Raw genomic sequence first — 23,801 nt, forward strand, 5'->3', positions numbered from 1 at the left:
GAGGCTACAGAAGACCCTGCTCAAGAGGACTTTATATGATTTGATCTCTGGATGCAACGATAAGGAGAACTCCTGCAGGGGGTTTGGATGCTCACCATTCGTGATGCACAATATTGAAACTTTAAGCCAAAACTAACAACCAATAACACAAATCTGTTTAAAAAGTCGCTGTCCTTCAGCAGGCAGATGCATTTATGCTGCAAGTAACGACTATTTTCATAGTTGATTCATCTCTCCATTAATAAAACACTTACTTAACTAATCAAATTATAAATTGTGCAAAACCATTTTATTTAATAGCTTCTAAACAAATTTTTTTATGGCATGTGCTAAATAACAAAAGAAAACACTGAAAGGGAATTCTTCATTCAAAAAATATGTGATTTATTTAACTTATGTGATGAACTTTGAGTATTTTTTTAATCCTCAAAGTTGGATGCTCACAGAGGAATTTCAACTGGACCTGTCGTCGTTAACAGGACGTATCGGAACAACTCAGAGCATTTGAGGCATCTGGAAAATTCAACAACCAGTAGTGAAGGTGAAAGAGGACGTGATGTTGGTGAGAGAAGAGGATGCAGACGGGGAAGGCAGGTGATTCGCTGTGGAGACACCTGAAGGGAAAGACTGGAAAGCGGAGACGTGGAGGTTTGAGCACGTGTGGGTCTTTACGACGGCCCGGGACGTCTGAGGGAAGAGATTCACCGTCTCAAGTTTACTTGAGTAAGTTTTGGGAAATGTTGTACTTTTAGGAGTAGTTTTGAATCACTATACTTTTTACTTTTACTTGAGTAGATTTGTGAAGAAGAAACTGTTCCTCTTACTCCGCTACATTAGGCTACGTTGAACTGTTATTTTTCTTTTATTCCTTTTATCCGCGTACGCGTCAATCTCATGACATCACTGGGTGATTCTTTGGGAAAAATGTTTGTTTTTGCATGTTTTGTCACATTTACACAGACTCAAACACACACAGAGTTTCTATGAGTTCATGTTTGTTCTAGTTCTGCCTGGTCAGGGTGCTTGCTCTTTTTCCAAATTAAAATTCCAGACTTTTCCCAGACTTTTTTAAAACTGATATTTTTTTCCCAAGACCTTAACTTTACGTACTTGTATACTTGTGTGCCTACTGCCTACTTCATTGGTTGAGATTGTACCAATTGTGTTTATTAGAAATGTTTGTTAGAATTTTTTATAGGCTAGTATTCAATGAACGAATGCATTATTCACAGTAAATTATGTTTTGACTGATGAAAACTATTTTTACAGTTTATAGTTTATATATAAACTATAAGTTGTATAGCCTACCTTTCTATTTCTCATTTCACAATGCCTGTGAGCATACTGTAAAATTCTACCATACATTTTTTCCCCATACCTTATTAAGACTTTCACACAAAATTCAAGACTTTTCTAGGTCTGGAAAACAGTGTTTCAAAATTCCATATTTATTAAGACTTTCAAGACTTGCGCAAGCACCCTGCTGGTTAAAAAAGAAAAGTACAAAGGCTTGAAATTTTGTGCTACTTGTGCATAATTTATTTTTTTATTCTGTTATTTTATTATTTATTAAATTACTTGAATTTACTTTAAGCTTATTTTAATTTAAACTATATTTTATTTTTTTATTAATTTTAATTTATTTTATTATTTTATCCATTTAATTTACCAGAAGATGATTATTTTGTACTTTTGTCTGTTTGAATGGTTGTGTTAAAAAAATAAATCAGACGTTACTCAACAGTTACTCAGTACTTGAGTAGTTTTTTCACCAAGTACTTTTTTACTTTTACTCAAGTAATTATTTGGATGACTACTTTTTACTTCTACTTGAGTCATATTATTCTGAAGTAACAGTACTTTTACTTGAGTACAATTTTGAGGCTACTTTACCCAGCTCTGAGTGTGGATAACATCCATCACATACGTTGCGTTTCCAGCCGTAACGACCAGAGCCGAAATGAGCGGCTGCAGCTAGACGCCTGTATCCTTGAAAATGACCAATCTTCTCTTTGATGCAATCTGCTGGTTTCCTCAGCAAAGCAATAAGTGTTGTTATCCTTTAGTGTCCTTCGTGTTAAGTGGACTACTTTGAAACAAGGTGAGCATTAAAAAGAGGGATGCTGGATGTTTAGACAACCTGGTGAGGAGGGCTGGATCTGTGGCGGTACTGGCACTATACCAGAACTATATACACATGAGCATATTTGTTTATGTTGTTGTTACATATAATTGATTTAAGTAAACAAAAATCTGCTGAATCTGCACATAATGACGTGACAGTATACAGGACTGTCTCAGAAAATTAGAATATTGTGATAAAGTTCTTTATTTTCTGTAATGCAATTGAAAAACAAAAATGTCATACATTCTGGATTCATTACAAAAAAACTGAAATATTGCAAGCCTTTTATTATTTTAATATTGCTGATTATGGCTTACAGTTTAAGATTAAGATTCCCAGAATATTATAATTTTTTGAGATAGGATATTTTAGTTTTCTTAAGCTGTAAGCCATGATCAGCAATATTAAAATAATAAAAGGCTTGCAATATTTCAGTTGATTTGTAATGAATCCAGACTGCATGACATTTTTGCATTACAGAAAATAAAGGACTTTATCACAATATTCTAATTTTCTGAGACAGTCCTGTAATTAAATAAAGAGCTGATTTGATGCTTCAAGTTGTATTCTGCAGATCAATTGTTCTCCAAAAACTCACTAAACAAGAATAGATCAATTTTTGCTGAAAAAAACCCCAACAAAGTTCCAGATTTGATGGCCAAGCCTGGAGGTTGTTTCATTTAAACTTAACGAATCGTGGACCTGAGCTTCCATTCGTCTCATTACTCCGAGATTGGCCATCAATTTCACTGTGCCTGCTGCAAACTCCATTATTTCTTCAGTTCCTTGCCTTTAACAAAGTAAGCTGTTTTCAAGGCCTCATTTGGCCTTTTTATATTTTTCTGAAGAACAAGACCCAGAACAAAAGTGAACAGTCTTTCAAATTTAAATGAGGCACTTGTTGGTACAATATCAATTTGTTATTGGCAATGCTTTCATTCAGGGTTTAATTGGTGTCATCAATCACACTCGCATCAGAGTGATAGGAGCAAATAGAGCTCAATATTTTGAGACCGAAAGACAAGATCAAGTTACTCAGGAGCCACTTCGGTGAGAACTTTGAAATAGTTGCCCATTTCCATCCTAATGCATTGATTTCCAAACCCCTTTCCGGTGCTGCAGTTTTCACGGAGACGGTGGTTGTAAAACGATTTTCTGCATCCAGAAATGATGCTTCTTTAGCAGGCTGCAAACTTCAATCAGAAGGACGAGCCATTCAACCACTCCAGCAGCACTCCCATCACACGCTTTTACCTGCTGCTTTTCTCCAGAGCCGTTCACGGCCTCTGTGCCGTGTTTCGGGTTTTTTTTACCACGCTGGTCCCAGAAGTGGCTGCAGGAAAGTATTTTTGACTCAAGCCAGGTCAAACAAAACAAACAGCAAGCTGAGATTCAGGAACATTTTCAGAACAACATGCCAGAGTCACGCCCTGCCATGTTTACTAGAGGTGGGTGCAATTCATCGATGTGTCGATGCATCGCGATGCGTCACGTGACGATTTGGAATCGATTAATTAAAAAAAAAACTTTTTTTTTTTCTTTTTAAGTTATCCTATCCAGATTCCAGACTGAATAAGCTGCTGAATCATTTCATTTTCAAGAATGCACATTTCTTATTGTTCACTTGAAATATGGCAGATATGTTTACACTAAATACATTTGATGGAAGTACATATTTTGTTTACTTGAATTAATTAACTCATTAAACCCAGGGCTTGACCGTTTTCAGTGTTTTCCGCCAATAGAGGGCGCTCTCATGCAAGTGCAGCTTTCCCTGGTCAAAGTTAAGTAAGTCAAAGAGCAAATGTTTACATAGTCATAAAATAAATGATTTTGTGTCTTTGAAAAATACATGTCCAATGTTCAAAAAACCTTGTTATTTACTTAATGAGTGTTGTTAGAGGAACAGAGTTAATTAATTGGCTATTTATTTACAAATGTAGCCACAGATGAAGACAAAATCAATCTTGTATGGAAAAAAGCATTAAAAATCACAATAATCGAAGAATCGTGGCACCAACAATCGAATCGAAAACCGTTATAATCGAAGAATCGAAGCTCCAATAATCGAAATCCAATCGAATCGTGAGGTACCCCTTGTTTGCACACCCCTAGTGTTTACAACTGCATGAATATGATGAGAATTTTACCATGGACCAGGGATGACACCAGAGGAGAAAAGTGTGCAAGTACCCCAGAAATATTCAACCTAAATGAATATGACTCTTAAGCTACATTCACATAGAACGCGGCAACACCGCCGGGGTGGCGCAGACTCAGCGCAGAGCAGTGCGCCTATTGGTTGCAAGTTGCTTGGCGACCGAAAAAAGGTTTTTCCGGTCTGGCGCCGTTTTCCCTTTCAATGTGTATGTGCTGCCACTGCGCAAGGGCGCAGGGCTTTGCTCCGAGGTCGGCGGCGGGCAACAGGGCGCACGCTGCCGGGTTGCCGCCGCAACAAGAGCGCAAGACGGCCCAAGCTGCCGCTCCAAATTGAACATTTTTTAATTTCACCGTGCGCCCTGTGACGGCATCTCAGCGGTGTCCAATAGGAGAGAAGGTGCTGGAGCTTGTAGATCAGAGAAGATCAAGATGGAAGAAAGAATGATCTTGGCTGTGAGTCTGTGTGAGGAGTGTGGGATGAGACTGCAGGCCTATCGGGACATCAATAAAAAGGGACAAAAGTGGAGAGAAATCTCCCAGAATTTGGACATACCTGGTGTGTTTAAAAGTGGTAGAAATGTGATATTCTTTTGCTCTTTTAACAATAAAATGTTGATTTCAAATAAAATATAGCATTTCCATGCCTCATATCAGGATCAATTGAATCATTTATCAATATATGGTTATGAAACTTATTTTCGGTCGCCAAGCAACTTGCAACAAATATGTACGCGATGCGCGCAGGCGCGCCCTGCTCTGCGCCGTCTCTGCGCTGAGTCTGCGCCCATCCCGGCGGTGTGCGCGGCGCAAACCGCGTTCTAGGTGAAAGCCACTTTGCGCCCTATGCCGCCGCGCAAACCCGGCGTCGTGCGCCCTTTTTTCGCGCCGCCGACCTCTGCGCTCTTGCACGGAGGCAGCACATACACAATGAATGGGAAAGCCGGCGGCGCCTGCCGCTGTGCGCCCTCTATGTGAAAGTAACTATATGGTACAAAAGAAAAGTGCTCCAACACATCCCAAACCTCCTATGGATGTCCTTAAATCAACAAAAGTAGATAATGGGAATGAAAACATGCATCAGTTCATCCCAGACTGTCAGGAGATGGATATGATGGATCATACATGTGCTTTCCCAGAGACTAAATGAGCTGAAAAAAATTGATGAAGCTAATACAGAGTCAAAGTTCACAAGTGCCGTCGTCACCGGAGCCGCTGCTCTACTGAAATTGGAAACATCTAAAAGGTAGCATTTATTAGCGGAGGGGGATGAGAATAAACAGTTCTTAGAAAGAGCACTTTCCCCCAATAGATGTGGATGCTGCCAGAGCGAGGACTAATGCTGCAGCGATGTTCCAGGGATGCTATGGGGATATTATCACTGCAAACAAGAGAGCAGGAAAACGCAGCATAAAGCATTTGCGTGCACTTTACTGAGCCTGGAGAGCCGGCGCCGTGCAAACAAGCACATGCAACTATCATAAATTCAAGTGTAGAATTCAGACGGAGCGATGGTAACTAAAAGTGACTGTAGTGGAAAAGTAGGAGCTGGGTTAGAGAGGGAATCTATCTGTGGTACATTATTTATCCGGTGTAGCGGGTGTTTGAAATGGAAATGCGAGGGCTTAGGGAAAAGGACCCTTCAGATTTCCCTAATCGCTGCTGAAGAAACTCTCTGCTGTCAAAGTCCAACACAGGAAATGTACCTGAGCATTCCAAGGAACCCTTGCAGTTTCATAAACACACATAGTAAATACAACTGACAGACCCAGACCTGGTGCACCTGAGAACATGCTAATTAATCTGTTATCCTTCATTATACTTACTTCGGCATCATAACAACATATCTTACAACTGGAGAGGCACGAGATGGCAGCAAAGTTCAAACGCCAGCCCTCCTGGCTTGATACGGATCAATAGCAATTGTTAGTCCATGTTCCAGACCAGATCAGTACCCCTCAAGGTGACAAAACTTGCTTATTATTTTTGAAAATATCCATGTCTGTAGTAGGGATGGGCGGTATGGGCTAAAAAATGTATCACGATAATTTCTGGCATTTATCCCAATAAATCCGCCATGTTTGTTGCACAAAAACGTCATCAACGGGAATTTTTCCTTCCTTCCTTCCTTCCTTCCTTCCTTCCTTCCTTCCGGCTCATTTCCTTGTTTTCTCCCTTCCTTCCTTCCTTCCTTCCTTCTTTCAGGCTCATTTCCTTCCTTCCTTCCTTCCTTCCTTCCTTCCTTCCTTCCTTCCTTCCTTCCTTCCTTCCTTCCTTCCTTCCTTCCTTCCTTCCTTCCTTCCTTCCTTCTTTCAGGCTCATTTCCTTCCTTTCTTCCTTTCCTTGTTTTCTCCCTTCCTTCCTTCCTTCCTTCCTTCTTTCAGGCTCATTTCCTTCCTTCCTTCCTTCCTTCCTTCCTTCCTTCCTTCCTTCCTTCCTTCCTTCCTTCCTTCCTTCCGGCTCATTTCCTTCCTTCCTTCCTTCCTTCCTTCCTTCCTTCCGGCTCATTTCCTTGTTTTCTCCCTTCCTTCCTTCCTTCTTTCAGGCTCATTTCCTTCCTTCCTTCCTTCCTTCCTTCCTTCCTTCCTTCCTTCCTTCCTTCCTTCCTTCCTTCCTTCCTTCCTTCCTTCCTTCCTTCCTTCCTTCCTTCCTTCCTTCCTTCCTTCCTTCCTTCCTTCCTTCCTTCCTTCCGGCTCATTTCCTTGTTTTCTCCCTTCCTTCCTTCCTTCCTTCCTTCTTTCAGGCTCATTTCCTTCCTTCCTTCCTTCCTTCCTTCCTTCCTTCCTTCCTTCCTTCCTTCCTTCCTTCCTTCCTTCCTTCCTTCCTTCCTTCCTTCCTTCCTTCCTTCCTTCCTTCCTTCCTTCCTTCCTTCCTTCCTTCCTTCCTTCCTTCCTTCCTTCCTTCCTTCCTTCCTTCCTTCACGTACGTTGTGCGTGGATTTAACGCAGAACCATAAATCAGTTTTACACAAAAACTTCATCAATGGGAATTTATCGTTTTTACCGTGAGATACAAATTCTTATCGTGAGGAATTGTTTTGGCGGTTTATCGTGAACGGTAAAATATCGCTCATTCCTAGTCTGTAGATGATATTCTGGTATGATAACCTTCCTGAGTGGCAGCTGGATCAGAGTTATCAGCTCATGAAGTTCAGAAAATTACATTTTAGATGCTGCTGCATATCCTGGTTTAGACTCATGTTCAGGAAATCTGTCAATGTTTCACAATATTGTCTTTGGTATCATTTTAAATGGGACCTTTTAAGCATTCATTCAAGCTAAGATGTGAATCTTTCTGACCAACATAGAGGTCACTGCAGCTCTTTAAACTATAAACAACACACATTTTTACACAATTTTCGCCTAAATGATATTGTATTTTTTATCCCTAGAACAACTGAGACACAAAATACAAAAATTGGAATACTCACAGGAGCATAAGGATTCAGGAAATGTATCACATCTTAGCTTGAATGAATGCTTAAAAGGTCCCCTTTAAAATGATACCAAAGACAATATAGTGAAACATTAACAGATTTCCTGTACAAGAGTCTAAACCAGGATATGCAGCAGCATCTAAAATGTAATTTTCTGAACTTCATGAGCTGATAACTCTGATCCAGCTGCCACTCAGGAAGGTTTTCATACCAAAATATCATTTACAGACATGGATATTTTCAAAAATTATAAGCACGTTTGGTCACCTTGAGTGGTACTGACCAGTGAGATTTTGGGCTCTGGTCCGTGGACTATGTGTTCCTACGGCTGCTGTTACTGTTGCTGTTACCGGGTTACCGACCCGACCAACGCACCACAACAGCAGAGCCTTAAACAACAGGGGAACCTGGGGATGCAGATGAAAGTGTTGTGAAAGGAATAACCGGTGGCAGGGCGGCACGTGTGCTTTCAGACAATCACCGTAACTGCTGCCTGAAAGCATTTCCAAGAGTGATGTCCTCCCGTGATTTCTGCCAGCATGAAGGCAGCAGACCCGACTACGGATCCATCTCACAACAATCACGCTTCATATTCGCCAACGGAGGAACACGAGTGTCTGAGTGAGTTGCTGGTTTGTTATTCCCACTAACCTGCCTCCTTAAACAGTAATGTGGTATGTACTAGGGATGGGCGGTATGGACTAAAAAATGTATCACGATAATTTCTGGCATTTATCCCGATAACGATAAAAAAAATACCAATACAACTCCACCTTTTCAAATATAAATCTATCTCGCTCTCAGATCCGCCATGTTTGTTACACAAAAACGTAATCAACTGTAATTTATCTTTCTTTCTTTCTTTCTTTCTTTCAGGCTCATTTCTTTCTTTCTTTCTTTCTTTCTTTCTTTCTTTCAGGCTCATTTCTTTCTTTCTTTCTTTCTTTCTTTCTTTCTTTCCTTCCTTCCTTCCTTCCTTCCTTCCTTCCTTCCTTCCTTCCTTCCTTCCTTCCTTCCTTCCTTCCTTCCTTCCTTCCTTCCTTCCTTCCTTCCTTCCTTCCTTCCTTCCTTCCTTCCTTCCTTCCTTCCTTCCTTCCTTCCTTCCTTCCTTCCTTCCTTCCTTCCTTCCTTCCTTCCTTCCTTCCTTCCTTCCTTCCTTCCTTCCTTCCTTCCTTCCTTCCTTCCTTCCTTCCTCCTGCTCTCTCCTTCCTTCTTTCTTTCCTTCCTTCCTTCCTTCCTTCCTTCCTTCCTTCCTTCCTTCCTTCCTTCCTTCATTCCTTCCTTCTTTTCTCCCTTCCTTCTTTCCTCCTGCTCTCTCCTTCCTTCCTTCCTTCCTTCCTTCCTTCCTTCCTTCCTTCCTTCCTTCCTTCCTTCCTTCCTTCCTTCCTTCCTTCCTTCCTTCCTTCCTTCCTTCCTTCCTTCCTTCCTTCCTTCCTTCCTTCCTTCCTTCCTTCCTTCCTTCCTTCCTTCCCTCCTTCCCTCCTTCCCTCCTTCCCGTACGTAACGCAGAACCATAAATTCGACTTTACACAAAAACATCATCAACGGGAATTTATCGTTTTTACTGTGAGATACAAATTCTTACCGTGGGGAATTTTTTTGACGGTTTATCGTGAACGGTAAAATATCACCCATTCCTAGTCTGTACACAGGCCAGCTGACAGTCCTGCCGGGGCCCCGGACAAAATAATCTAAGATGGGCCCCCCTGCGCCCGGATCTCTCCTCCTTCTCTTCCTCTCCTCTCCCTCTGCTCTTCAGGTTTTTATACAAGCTAATGGACGTTAACATTAGAGCTAGACAGTTAGGTTAAGTTACAAGGTTGGTAAACGTTGTAACTGTTTCTTACCTTGCTCTACGCTGACTTTATTAATTCCAGCTTCACCGTCACCACCTTTTTAAAATATTTGTGTAGAGAATCTCTGAGGCCTCTATTTTCTTCTTCTCTTCTTCTCTTTTCTCTTCTTTTCTGAGCACCGGACTTGTGCTGATTTTGACCATTCTAATGGTTGAATTAAATGATAATTTATTTATTATTTTAATTTTTTCAGTGCAATATTCTTCCACCCATCCAAGTGCAATATTCCTCCACCCATTCATGTACATTTTTATTTTATTCTCCCACTCACTCTTTCCTTATAGTGTATATATATATATTTATGTTTACTTTTTTTTTGTTCATTTTTGTTGTGTACAGTTTACTTGATTATATAGTCTTGCATTTGTTTTGCACTTTGACGGAGCTGCTGCGTAATTCCATTGTAGAAATATAATGATAATAAAGGCTTTCTATTCTATTCTATTCTATAACATGAAATTTTGATCAGCGGCCAAACCATTTTTGTGTTGGGGGTTCTTGACCACAAGGACAATTAGGAAGAAAACAAATAACAAGCTTTTATGTAACTCAAATACTACATATTTTTTCCACAAATAGCCATATTTTGAAACATTTTGAAAAATGATTCCATAATTTAATGAGAATAAAAAATAAATAAAAAAAAATTAAAATTATTATTATTATTTTTTTCCCCAGTTCTGGGCCCCCCCCTACGCTGGGCCCGGGACAACAGACCCGTTTGTCCCCCCCTATTGGCAGGCGCGGGTGTCTGTACATTCAGCCCCCAGCAGAGTGTGGTCATACCACTTCTGACCACATGGGGGCGTGCAGCCCTGCAGCCCTGCAGCCCTGCAGCCCTGCAGCCCTGCAGCCCTGACAGCAGAGCCCGTTCCTGTGAGCGGGGAGTAGGGATGGGAATTGATAAGATTTTTTCGATTCCGATTCTCTTATCGATTCTGCTTATCGATTAGATTCTTTATCGATTCTGCTTAACGATTCGATTCTTTATCGATTCTGCTTATCGATTAGATTCTTTATCGATTCTGCTTAACGATTCGATTCTTTATCGATTCTCTTATCGATTCTCATTTGGAAAAAAGGAGAAGAAACAATTTTAGTATCAACTTTGTTTTAATAAAACAAAGTTGATACTAAAATACTAAAAAGAAACAATTTTAGTATCAACTTTGTTTTAATAAAACAAAGTTGATACTAAAATTGTTTCTTTGTTTCAATTTCTTTGTTTCTCCGATCTTTTTTGTTCAAAGATATAAAACTTTTATATCTTTGAACAAAAAAAATATAAGTGAGGTATTAAGATGCCCCCAGCCTTGGGCTCCTCGATGGTGCCAGGGGGTCCCCACAAAATGATTTGTAATATACAGTAAAATATGTATTTAATATAAAATAATAATAATAAAATAAATGTTCTTCTGTAGAAATTAACGAAAAACAACAAATGATTTTGTAGCAATTACACAAGAATGTCCAGTAACATGTTCAAGACTACAAACTTAGTCACTGCTGGTAACATTCATCTATTCTGGCCTGATTCTCTTCCCTGCCTTGATGAAAGGAGAATCTAGCGGTAGATGCTCTTTAACTTCTCCATAGATGAGCTGACGAGCTGCAGCTGTGTCGGGAGCTCCGCTGTCCGCCGGAGCGCAGCTCTTCTAAAGCATGATTTATGGTCCGCGTTAAATCGACGCAGAGCCTACGGCGTAAGGTACGCGGCGACGCGCGCCGTACGGTGCATGTTGCCGCGTACCCTACGCCGTAGGCTCTGCGTTGGTGTAACGCGGGACCATAAATCAGCCTTACCACATGCAGGCTGACTCCGCGCTCCCAGCGGATCAGCCGGCTGAGTCCTAACAGTTTCCCCCCTCTGTTGAAATGTCCACATTGCAAGAATTGTCGCCCTGTTGTCATCGTTTTTGGTAAAATGTAACCAAACTTCCCAGCGTTTATGCCGCTTTGTCCCCGTGTTTTCCTGCTGGGCGCAAATGCGCATGCTGCGTAACGTGCTTGGTGACGTCATTCACGCCGACTGGAATCGATAAGGGAATCGTTTGCGAAAAAGGCAAACGATTCCAAGGAATTGAAACACTGGGAACCGGTTCTCAACAAGAACCGGTTCTCGATTCCCATCCCTAGCGGGGAGGGTACGGCACTTCAACGTGACTTATCCCGGCGGTCGACACTTCAACCGTCTTGTGATATAGACTTTATATTGCCACATTGATTTGATTTAATGTGCTTCTGACATTAAATTCAACATAAAAATGTGTCAAAGCACAATAAAAACTTTCAGTCCCGCCATGTTTTTGATCAGAGCGAGTCTTAGGCCCAGTCCCAATCCCCCCCTAGTCCTACTTTTCAGTCCTACCCCTAAATTTTGCACGTTCCCGTGAGGGTAGTGGTGTCCCAATTCCTCTTTGCATGTAGGGCTAGTGGACATAACAAGGGGTAGTGGACATAACGAGGGGTAGGGGTAGGGCATTTCCCAGAATGCTTTACGTCATCAGTTGCAGACTGAATCAAACAAAAAAACATGCCAGACATTTCTCATTTTTAGTGAATAAAATCAATATTTTGAGTTAGTTTCTGCATAAAAATGCGTTTTGATGACATTTCTAGCGAGAAATATATATTTTACTTAAATAATATTCACTCAGTGAATGTACATAATCACTCGCTTGCTCGTTATTGCAAAGTCTTTTCAGATCTCTCCAGAATAAAGGCTGATTTATGGTTCCGCGTTACACCAACGCAGAGCCTACGGCGTAGGTTACGCGGCGACGCGCGCCGTACGGACATGTTGTTGCAGGACTTTAAGAGAGCAAATGCACAAAAACCTCAATGAACCAAAGCACCGTTGGACAGACAAATAGCAGTAACTTCAAGCATCTTTTAGTGCAGGAGCAGCAGCATCTCTGCTGAAGAGCCCGGTGGACTCGTAGCATTCGTGATGGACCTGCAGGTCATTCTGACTCTCAGCAGGTCCTTCAGCAACACTGTCCTTCACCTCCAGTGTGAAGCAGAGATATCAGGTGTCTTACTCCTCCTGCCAGCAGACAGTTCCATGTTTCACAGATTTACAGGTAACAAAGCAAAGCAGGAGACTTCCTCCATTAAAGAGCGCTGGAAGGAATGTTTAGCCAACTGGCTTCGTCAGGAAATGCAAGGTTGGTTAACGACGCTCAAGAGTCCCAACAGGTGAAAAACTAGGTTTTATTGTCGACAACGGTTCTAAAAAACAAGTAAAGAAAAGCACTGCAATCTCGCCTTGAGCAAAAGTTAACAAGAAAACAGGAACATAAAAATAGAGTGTATAATAATCCAATCGCTCCACATCAGCACCATCACTTCTAAAACAGGACCGTTGTTGCAATGGGTTTTTTACCAAAGTAGCAGGACACTCCAGAGGTGGCTCTGCTGATTAACTGATCCAGGAATCAGCAGAAAATACTAAATAACAGCACCTAGAGCCTCGCAGTTACACATCTGCTTAGTCTCTTTAGTCATTTCATTTGTAAATGATGTAACTCTGATTGATTAGGGATGTCAAATGTTATTGATGTGATTTTTGAGACAGAATATATCATCATTTCCTTGAGAATAACTTTTTTTTTTGCATTATTCAAACAGTTTTAACTTCATGAACATCCTTTTGGTCCTCAAACCTTCTTGATAAGAATGTTAAGGATAAGAAGTATAAAAATCACAAATCTCTCGAGCATAATAAGGATAAAGATGAGAAGAAACCGTATAAGAATAAAAGGAAGTAGGCAATGAAGAATCCCTGACCAAAGGAACATTGCAACTAGACCAACATGATCCACTCCCCTCCTTTTAACTATAAGTATCTCATCACCATCATGGTTCCCCATTTTTGTTGTAATTTGTTGTGCTGGTCTGCCCCTCTCTTTCTCTTCTGTACATGTTTGCAGGCCAGAGCCTCAGGAGTTGCATCCAGTACGGGAGTTGAGGGGGGATGAGGGGGGATGGCACCCCCCCTGAAATAAAAACGGTCAAAATCATCCCCCTGTAAAACTGCCATCCCTCCTTTCCATCCCTTATGTCATTTCATCAATGAATGTGGTTTTACTGCTATTTCAACATTTAGAGTCATCACCAGAAAAATAACACCAGAAAAATAACTTATTTGACAATTTTCACCTGTTTCAAGTAAATTTTCACTTGAAATAAGTAGAAAAATCTGCCAGTGGGACAAGATTTATCTTCTCATTACAAACAAAAAAATCTTGTTCCACTGGCAGATTTTTCTACTTATTTCAAGTGAAAATCTACTTGAAACAGTTAAAAAAAAATGTTTTCCAGTGATGAGTCTTGTTTGAAAGTAAAATATATATTTCTCGCTAGAAATGTAATCAAAACGGCAAAAGTGACTCCCATGTGTTGATGTTGTTTTATTTTTTCTATTTTTTTTTTTTATTAAAAGTTCTGTACTTGTTTTAGTACTATTTTGATTGAGTTGTTCTACCTTTGTAAAGGAAAAATTTTCAATAAAAACTAAAGTGAAAAAAAAAAACGATTTTTTTATGCAGAAAATAACTCTAAATATTGATTTTATTCACTAAAAAATTAGAAATGTCCGCCATGTTTTTTTTTTTTATTCAGTCTGCAAATGATGACGTAAAGCATTCTGGGAAATTTTTCTGGCCCTCGGTCGGTGAGTCAGCATCTGAAATCCCTCACTGTGAAGGGCTAGATTCATACACACTAGCCCTCGTTATGTCCACTAGCCCTCGTTATGTCCACTAGCCCTCGTTATGTCTACTAGCCCTCGTTATGTCCACTAGCCCTCGTTATGTCCACTAGCCCTACATGCAAAGGGGAATTGGGACACCACTACCCTCACGGGAACACGCAAAATTTAGGGGTAGGACTGAAAAGTAGGACTGGGGGGGGGATTGGAACTGGCCCTTTGTGATGTAAGAGAAAAGGACCAGAGGGCGATGGACCAGGATAATGAGATCAAACTCGTCCACTTACAGGTGAAGATAACCAGCACCGTCCGCAGCAGCAGGTCCACGGGCATCTCCCACCTCTCCGACACGCGGGCCACCACGGGCGGGATGAGGATCTCCGCAGGGACGTAGAACTGCAGGGCGAAGGTGATGAAGATACCGAAGCAGTAGAGCAGCTTCACGGCCTGGTACGTCCTGTCGGCAGACGGGGGGAAGAGAGAGACAAGAGTCAGGGAAATGTGAGGGAGCACAACAACTTAGATTTCATTCAAAACAAAAAAAAAATTCAATGCAAATACAAATACAAATGTTCATAAATTGTGAATGAAAAGGGAGCAGAAAGAAGAAGAATCGTATCTAGTCTGCCCCTTTTTCCAAGAAATAAATTCACAAATAACATAAATTAAAACATTGTAATGTTTCTTTTTTTTTGATTATGTGAAATGTGGTGTTGTTAACCTTTTTTTTTTTTAATTTATTGTCTTCATTTTGAAAAATAAAAATTTAAAATAATAAAAAAATAAAAAAAAAACAACTACTAAGTAAATAAAAAAACTAAAATAAAATAGAATTACCGCCGTCTATGGGCAATCAAACTTAAACTAACATATTTCATTATATTTACTTAACATACAGGCTTTAATTGTTCTTTTGAATGTAATGTTTGATTTGGATTCTTTGTTTTCTTTATTCAGATTGTTCCATAAACTGATTCCTTTCACAGAAACACAACGTTCCATCAATTTAGTCCTGAATCTTGTTTTTTTTTTTTAAATCTCTGTTCCTTTTAAATTATACTTACTTTCTCTTCTTTCAAATCTTTTCTGAATGTTGATTGGTTAAGTTTTTTTATGAGCTTTAAACATAATTTGCAGAATACTATAGTCTACTAGTTCATGAAATTTCAACAATTTTAACTGAAGGAATAATGGATTTGTTGGATCTCTATATCGTTTTCTACTGATATTTCTTATTGCTCTTTTTTGCAAAATGAAAATTGACTGAATATATGTTTTACAGGCATTTCCCCGAAACTTCAACACATGGGCTGGGACAACTACAAATAAGATACAAAAGCATCAGCATTTGAATAATATTAACCGGTGCTCGTCTGCTGGAGTGATTATAAGATAAGACTAGATAAAATAGTCCTTTATTGATCCCCAGAGGGGAAATTTAGGTGTTACAGCAGCTCAAAGTCAGATATGTGTTCAGGGCAACATGAACTCAGACTAAATAAACGATGAAGATAAGTTATAAGTATGAAAAATAAAAAAATACAGTAAAATAGAAACTGAATAAGTGTACTTCTGGTTCTGGTTTTTCGTTCAAGGATCCGTTCATACGCGTACTCAGATCAGCATGTTTCTCAAAGATCTTGTCTTCCTTGTGAACATACGTGAACATACTTGTGAAAATGCAGAATACGAATAGCCTGAATAAGTTTATGTCTGGACATAAACTCTCAACAGTCCCTGTGAAACAGCTGTCACATAAAATAAGGAAATACCTCATTATTTCTACTCCAGAACAAATGTTCAGGAAGTACGACGGAGTACTAGGGCCAAACTAAGACAAAAAAAAAGGACGAGAATAAAGGTGTAAAATTACGAGAATAAAGTTGTAATATTAAATATATTATAAATATATAAATATAACTTCACAAGATGCTCAATATTCCTCATTTTTACACAGGGAGAAGACTAGTCTTCCTGTTAGAGTTCTCATAAATTATATTCTCATAATATTACGGCTTTATTCTCATAATGTTACGACTTTATTCTCGTAATGTTACGACTTTATTCTCGTAATGTTACGGCTTTATTCTCATAATGTTACGGCTTTATTCTCGTAATGTTACGACTTTATTCTCGTAATGTTACGACTTTATTCTCGTAATGTTACGACTTTATTCTCGTAATGTTACGACTTTATTCTCGTAATTTTACGACTTTATTCTCATTATATTATGACTTTATTCTAGTAATTTCCTTTTTTTGTTTTAGTTTTGCCCTAATACTCCGTCGTAAGGAAGAGTGCAAGACCTTGCTTGATGAAAATATGTACTTGCGGTATGTCAGAATTTCAAAATAAAAGCGTACAGGATGTAATTATTGAAGTATTTAAAAATAAAGTGAAGACATTTTTTAGAGGACTAACCTCACCAAAAGCTAGAAAACAATAATTACAAACAACCTATTGCTCACTGCATTCGTTTCCGCACACTGTATTAGAGCTTAAATGAGCAAAATGTCTTTGTTTATATAAGTTTATTTTGTTATGGTCACAAATGATTTTTTTCATAGATTAAATTCAGGATTGAACCCTCCAAATAATGAAACTAGCCATCTCCTGATGTAAATTTGTGCCTACATTGACCCTTTGCCATTGGTGTATAAAATGTAGAAATAATTAAAGAAAGTTTAAGCTTTAAAAAAAAAAAAAAAAAAAGGATTTCAATGTTCATGCTCCGGACTGAAGCCAACACATCTGTTTCATCCCTTGACTTCTCATCACATTGTCCACGTGGAAATGTTCTTGCTTTCCCTCTTAAACACAGCCGCAAGCTCAAATGTTGTTTTTTTTAATACTTGATTTCACCAACATTAAAGTGATCTCCAATCACCATTTAACCCAGTTTTAGTCCTTTCAGAAATAGATGTTTTCTTAGCTTGATGCCAATAGTTTGACCCTTTCTGAAACAGAATACGGTCTTTTCTACGACCACAAGATGTCTCCCAACATGGTTGTATATAAATGAGAAGCTCCTCGACGCCTCAGTTGCAGTTAAGTCATTTCCTCATCCATGCAGGCATCACCTCGACTTCCGAGTTATATCCAGGAGGTACCTCTTTATTTTTGGACGGGCAGTGTTTACACTTGTAAGAGCAGATTACAAGGTGCTGATTGGCTTCAGTGTGACGCTGAAAGCTATTCAGGCCGTGAACCTTTGTTGGCTCACCAGGTGTGTTTCCGACTGGCAGGAGGAAACAGTTTTTGACCGCACGCAGGCAGGCACGTACGCACGGAATGTCATGCCGTACGTGGCTGGTGTATGTCTGTAACTTGCAAACTGGATTATGTGAGTGTCAAATAAGGCCCAGTCCCAACCCCCCCCCCTAGTCCTACTTTTCAGTCCTACCCCTAAATTTTGCACGTTCCCGTGAGGATAGTGGTGTCCCAATTCCTCTTTGCATGTAGGGCTAGTGGACATAACGAGGGCTAGTGGACATAACGAGGGCTAGTGGACATAACGAGGGCTAGTGGACATAACGAGGGCTAGTGGACATAACGAGGGCTAGTGGACATAACGAGGGCTAGTGGACGTAACGAGGGCTAGTGGACATAACGAGGGCTAGTGGACATAACGAGGGCTAGTGGACATAACGAGGGCTAGTGGACATAACGAGGGCTAGTGGACATAACGAGGGCTAGTAGACATAACGAGGGCTAGTGTGTATGAATGTAGCCCTTCACAGCGAGGGATTTCAGATACTGATTCACCGACCGATGGCCAGAAAGATTTCCCAGAATGCTTTACGTCATCATTTGCAGACCGAATAAAAAAAAACAAACATGGCAGACATTTCTAATTTTTTAGTGAATAAAATCAATATTTTGAGTTAGTTTCTGCATAAAAAAATCGTTTTTTTTTCCACTCACTTTAGTTTTTATTGAAAATGTTTCCTTTACAAAGGTGGAACAACTCAATCAAAATAGTACTAAAACAAGTACAGAACACATAAAAAAAAAAAAATAGAAAAAATAAAACACATGGGAGTCACTTTCGCCATTTTGATTACATTTCTAGCGATAAATATATATTTTACTTTCATAATATTCACTCAGTGAATGTACATAATCACTTGCTTGGTCGTTGTTGTTAAGTTTTTTAAACCTCGCCAGAATAAAGGCTGATTTATGGTTCCGCGTTACACCAACGCAGAACCTACGGCGTAGGCTCTGTGTCGATTTAACGCGGAACCATAAATCAGCTCCCGACCCGGCGGCTCTTCTCATCCCGAAAACATCGGAGCAAATTTCTTAACAGTCGTTATTTGGATAAACTGAGCCCAGGTTGGGGATCTTAACGGTTACTTTTACGCCTGAAAAAATATTAAAACTTAATAAAGTGGCATATTAACAGCGCTACAGCGGAAATTAAAACAGCTTTTATCTCTGGGCTTCCTGATATGGTGTGACGTTTGTGCAAACGTAACTACGCAGTCGCTTACGTACCCGAACATAAACCACGCAGTGACGTAGCAAGTGGTGTCCCAATCCCTAGGGAACATTACAAGGACCTACTCATTTTTAGGGCTAGTAATAGAAAGTAGGGGGGGATTGGGATTGGCCCTAAATGTATATTGTGCATCGCAAAGAAAGTTTAAGTGGACATTCATTCATCATGAACCTGGCATATGAAAAGTAAGCCCGTCAAAAAGGTTCTTCCATCGAAATACACCTCAGTGGCTTAAAGCGTTGGCTTAGCTTCTATGATTATAATTACATCCGAAGATGCTTCTCCTTCACTCACTTTTAGTGAATGTAGCCTTGGCCAGGAGGACTTGATGTCATCAGGTGGTAACCAAGTTCATAGGATGTTTCGACCCTGGACCACAACACCCTCCCATTGGCGGGCCGGCAGTGGTGGCCAAATCCCTGCCCATCTCCTCCTCCTGGCTTCCAGCTAAGCTCCTCTCTCCTGCTCCATAACCAGCAAGAGGCTCTCTCTGCTGCCTCCCCCATCCTGCGAGCTGCTGTCTTTCTCTCCCTCCCTGTCATTCCAATGGCTGTGAGCATCCTCCACACCGACTGGGCAGGGAATCCTCTACAGCCGACCTCGACTGGGAACAGCCATGCCTGCCATCCTTTCCCCCTGCAGTCATGCAAGAGATCCTGGTATTTGGCGCTCTTCCTCTCAAACGCCTGCTCACAACCTTCTTCCCATGGGACTGTCAGTTCTAGGACAGGGGTCGGCAACCCGCGGCTCCAGAGCTGCATGCGGCTCTTTAGCGCCGCCCTAGTGGCTCCTGGAGCTTTTTCAAAAATGTTTGACCTTTTTTTTCTTCTTTTTTTCTTCTCTTTTTCTTTTTTCCTTTTTTCCCTCCTTTTTCCTTTCCTTTTTAATCTCAAAATTTTGTGTCGACATTTACTTTTTTCTCGACATTTCAACTTTGTTCGCAAAATTTTTACTTTTTTCTCGAGATTGTACTTCAACATTAATCTCATCATTTCAACTTTTTTCTCGAAATTTCGACTTTTTCCTCAACATTTTGACTTTTTCCTCAACATTTTGACTTTTTTCTCGAGATTTCGACTTTTTTCTCGACATTTCAACTTTTTTCCTCGACATTTCGACTTTTTTCCTCGAGATTTCGACTTTTTTCCTCAAGATTTCGACTTTTTTCCTCGAGATTTCGACTTTTTTCTCGACATTTCGACTTTTTTCTCGAAGTGCATAAAGAAAAAAAAAATCTTCCCAAGTTCTAACTAATATAGAAACATGCAGCATGTGTTGCCTTCATTCTAAGGCTGATACAAGACTTTTAATTTTTTGCGGCTCCAGACATATTTATTTTTTGTGTTTTTGGTCCAATATGGCTCTTTCAACATTTTGGGTTGCCGACCCCTGTTCTAGGAGGATGATCTTCTTTGCCTCCTCAGACCACATTACCACGTCTGGCCTCAGGGTTGTCTGGACAACCTGGTTCCCCCCAGGTCTACCTTCATTTCCCATGATGGGGCCTTTTGTAGCAGATTGCTTCTTGATGTTACTGTGGTTGGTGGCTTTTGTCCCTCTTGAACAAACTTAATAGATGGTATTGTTGTCGTGTGGTTGTCGTTTTTTACATCTCTCCTGCTCCAGAGTGTTAGCGAGTGTCATGAGCACCTTGTCGTGGCGCCACCTGTATCTTCCTTGGGCGAGTGCCGTCTTACAGCCCGACAGGATGTGCGCCATGGTACCCCTCTCCCCGCACAGCTTGCACAATGGGTCCTCCCTCAAGCCCCACTTGTGCAAGTTTGTTGGTGTTGCCAGTGTGTCATATACTGATCTTAGCAGGAAAGAGATGCAGAAAGGCTCCACTCTCCACAGATCTTCCCATTAGGGCTGTTCGATATTGTCCAAAAATAAAATCTCGATTTTTTTCTCTCAAAATCTGATTTTGGATTACGATTATTTTGTGAATTGACAAAAGGCAAAGAAATGATTTCAAATATGCTGTTTTTTTATTGAACATTTGCCCCATTGGGCTTTAAGTGCAAACTTTGCTCTCATTAAACCAAAAATGAATGAATAAAGTGCAAAACTCTGTAAAATAAGTTGAAAAAAAGTTTTTAAAAATATAATAAAATATAAAGTTTTATCTCTGAAAAAAAAAAAATCAGCAAATCAGCACTTGCAAACATACAGTAAGTTATATTTCCAATTAAATAAAACAAGACATTTTCTAATTAAACTAAACTGGGTCTTTGCATGCTAAATAATAATGCAACCCATGAAGGAGGTAGAGGTGTGTAATGTCAGTCATTACATTTGATATTCACATTTGCAAGTTTTTTGCAAGGAACACGAGCCGGTCTACCGCATCTGGCTTGAGGGATGCCCGGTGGCATGTTACAACGCCCCCTCCTACACTAAAGAGCCTCTCCCATGGGGCACTTGTTGCAGGTATTGAGAGGTATTTCCATCAATCATTAATATGGTATCAATCATTAATATGTGTGCAGACAAGGTAAAAAAAAAAAAAAAGTGAAAAATCGATTTTACGATTTTCACGTTTTAACATCGTTCTAATTACATAATCGCGATTACGATTTAAAATCGATTAGTCGAACAGCCCTACTTCCCATGTGATCTTCCTTTTGGGTAGGTCCCATTTGGTCCATGCTCCCTGGGACGCTAGCTCCACTGCTTTTGCCCTCCGACCTTCCTCCTCCAGGCTTCTTACTTGCACCTGGATCATGGCCCTTCGGTCCTTGGTTCCTGCCTTCCCCCATTGCTGGATGTGGGAAGTTCCAAGACCCTGTCTTCCTGTGCATGGTGTTCCAATAATGTCACGGAGCTTCACCATACCTTCAGCTTGTGCAACAGACGAGTCAGCTGCCCACTTGCGGCCTGATCTTGTGAGGATGCCTGCATGTCTGACTTGTTCGTCCTGGGAGTCTCTGTATGTCATTACGACTCTGCACTTGGCTACCTTAAATTCCTCCACCACGGATGACAGAGGAAGTTGGAGCTGCCCTGATCTTATATACAGGCCTACTGAAGTGAAGCTTGGAGGGATTCCCAACCATTTACGGAGGTGCTTATTGATCTTCCTCTCCACTCCTTCAACGCTTGTCATTAGGGCTGCAACGATTCGTCGACGTTGTCGACAAAAATCGATAATCAAAATTGTTGACAATGAATTCCATTGTCGACAATAGTCGCCAGACGTGTTTTTCCAACGGAGTGAGGCATCTCACTTCAATACGTTCTCTGCCGAGAGTCGCGCATGCGCGATAGCGTCTCTGCCGAGCGGCAGCGGGTAAACAATAATGACGGCGTCCCGTCCTGTAGAGCAGCTGCATGTAACAAAACTTCTAAAGTTTTGGAGCCTTTTAGCCACGATACGGTAAATAAAAGATTACTTGCAAGGTTTGCAAAGAAGACCTTGCTTATCACGGGCAATGGCGCCACCATGTGGTGGCTAGGGGTGGCTACAGCCACCACTGGATTACTCTGAGCCACCCCTTAGCCACCCCAAGGAGGCACATTGGATTTATGTAGATCTAGGAAATATATTTTAAACATAGGCTTCTATATTTTTAACAGAAATAGCAACAACAATAATATATATTAGTAAGAATAAGAATCAAACCACAACGGGATCCCTCATTCCCTCATAACTCATTAACAGCCATTGACGTTTATAGACGTCATTTGTGTCTAATATTTGTCCACCAGAGGGCAGCATTGCCACTCTCTATAAAGCCGCCATTTGCCCCTCCCCGAGGGGCATCTGCGAGTGAGAGAGGAGATGGCTGCCGCATTCTACTGCAGATTACGAACGAACGGCAAACGGTAGGAACAAAATTCCTTTTTCTGAGGACAGAAGAGACTCTCCCCTTTATTCAGGGGGGCTTCGGTGTTCACATAGTCGTGAAATACGATATTATTTTGGCTTCGGTAGATCGGAAAACGGACTCTGAAACGGGCTGGCAGTGAATATAAGTAAAGTGATAATAAAATACCGTTAAAATATATAAATATAAAATATATAAAAGTAAAGTGTATATATATATATATATATACATATATACATATACACATATATATATATACTTTTTTTTTTTTGGTTGGGTATGCCACCCTAAGAATTTGCCTTGCCACCCACTAGCCACCATCAGATTTTTTTTCTGCTGGCGCCACTGATCACGGGAGCACGTTGGTAATGCACAAGCATTTGAAGAGAAAGCACGTCGGGTCTGGGTGACGGGTTTCAACAAATTATACACACAACCCAGAGAACGTCCTGCCATCCAGAACCGATTTCACCCACTTGATACAGAAAAAATATGAGACGTTTTATTTTATTTTTTATATAACACATTTGCCTGTCCTTAAAAAATGAAAAATAATGGATAGATGTTTATTTATTCATGGATTTATGTCTAACTGATCACTGCCTGTCCTTGGTTTTAAATAGGACATTTTATTAACTTTTTGTATGAACAGCTGCAAAGTTGAATAAAATATCTACAGGACTGTCTCAGAAAATTTGAATATTGTGTTCTTTATTTCTTTATTTTCTGTAATGCAAATAAAACAACAAAAATGTCATACATTCTGGATTCATTACAAATCCACTGAAATATTGCAAGCCTTTTATTATTTTAATATTGCTGATTATGGTTTACAGCTTAAGATTCCCAGAATATTCTAATTTTTTGAGATAGGATATTTGAGTTTTCTTAAACTGTAAGCCATGATCAGCAATATTAAAATAATAAAAGGCTTGTAATATTTCAGTTGATTTGTAATGAATCCAGAATGTATGACATTTTTGCATTACAGAAAATAAAGGACTTTATCACAATATTCTAATTTTCTGAGACAGTCCTGTTTTTTTCATTGAAGTACCATCTTTCTCGTGTTTATTATCATTTGCCACATAATTAAAGCGACATACTAAATTTAAGAAAAAATTACTAATTATCCGATTAGTCGACTAATCGTTTCAATAGTCGGTGACTAGTCGACTATTAAA

The 23,801-nt window shown here is 40.1% G+C and overlaps 1 protein-coding gene across 1 annotated transcript in view; it reads right to left on the reverse strand.

Moving 5' to 3' along the window:
- slc36a1 (solute carrier family 36 member 1) overlaps nucleotides 1-23,801 on the reverse strand; it is a 108,651-nt gene that overhangs the window by 31,926 nt on the left and 52,924 nt on the right. Inside the window, exon 11 of the mRNA XM_061724755.1 lies at nucleotides 14,573-14,742. Coding sequence (XP_061580739.1) covers nucleotides 14,573-14,742 — 170 coding nt within the window. The remainder of the gene's footprint in view (nucleotides 1-14,572; nucleotides 14,743-23,801) is intronic.

Source organism: Cololabis saira, chromosome 7, assembly GCF_033807715.1.
Source record: "Cololabis saira isolate AMF1-May2022 chromosome 7, fColSai1.1, whole genome shotgun sequence".
NCBI lineage: Eukaryota > Metazoa > Chordata > Actinopteri > Beloniformes > Belonidae > Cololabis > Cololabis saira.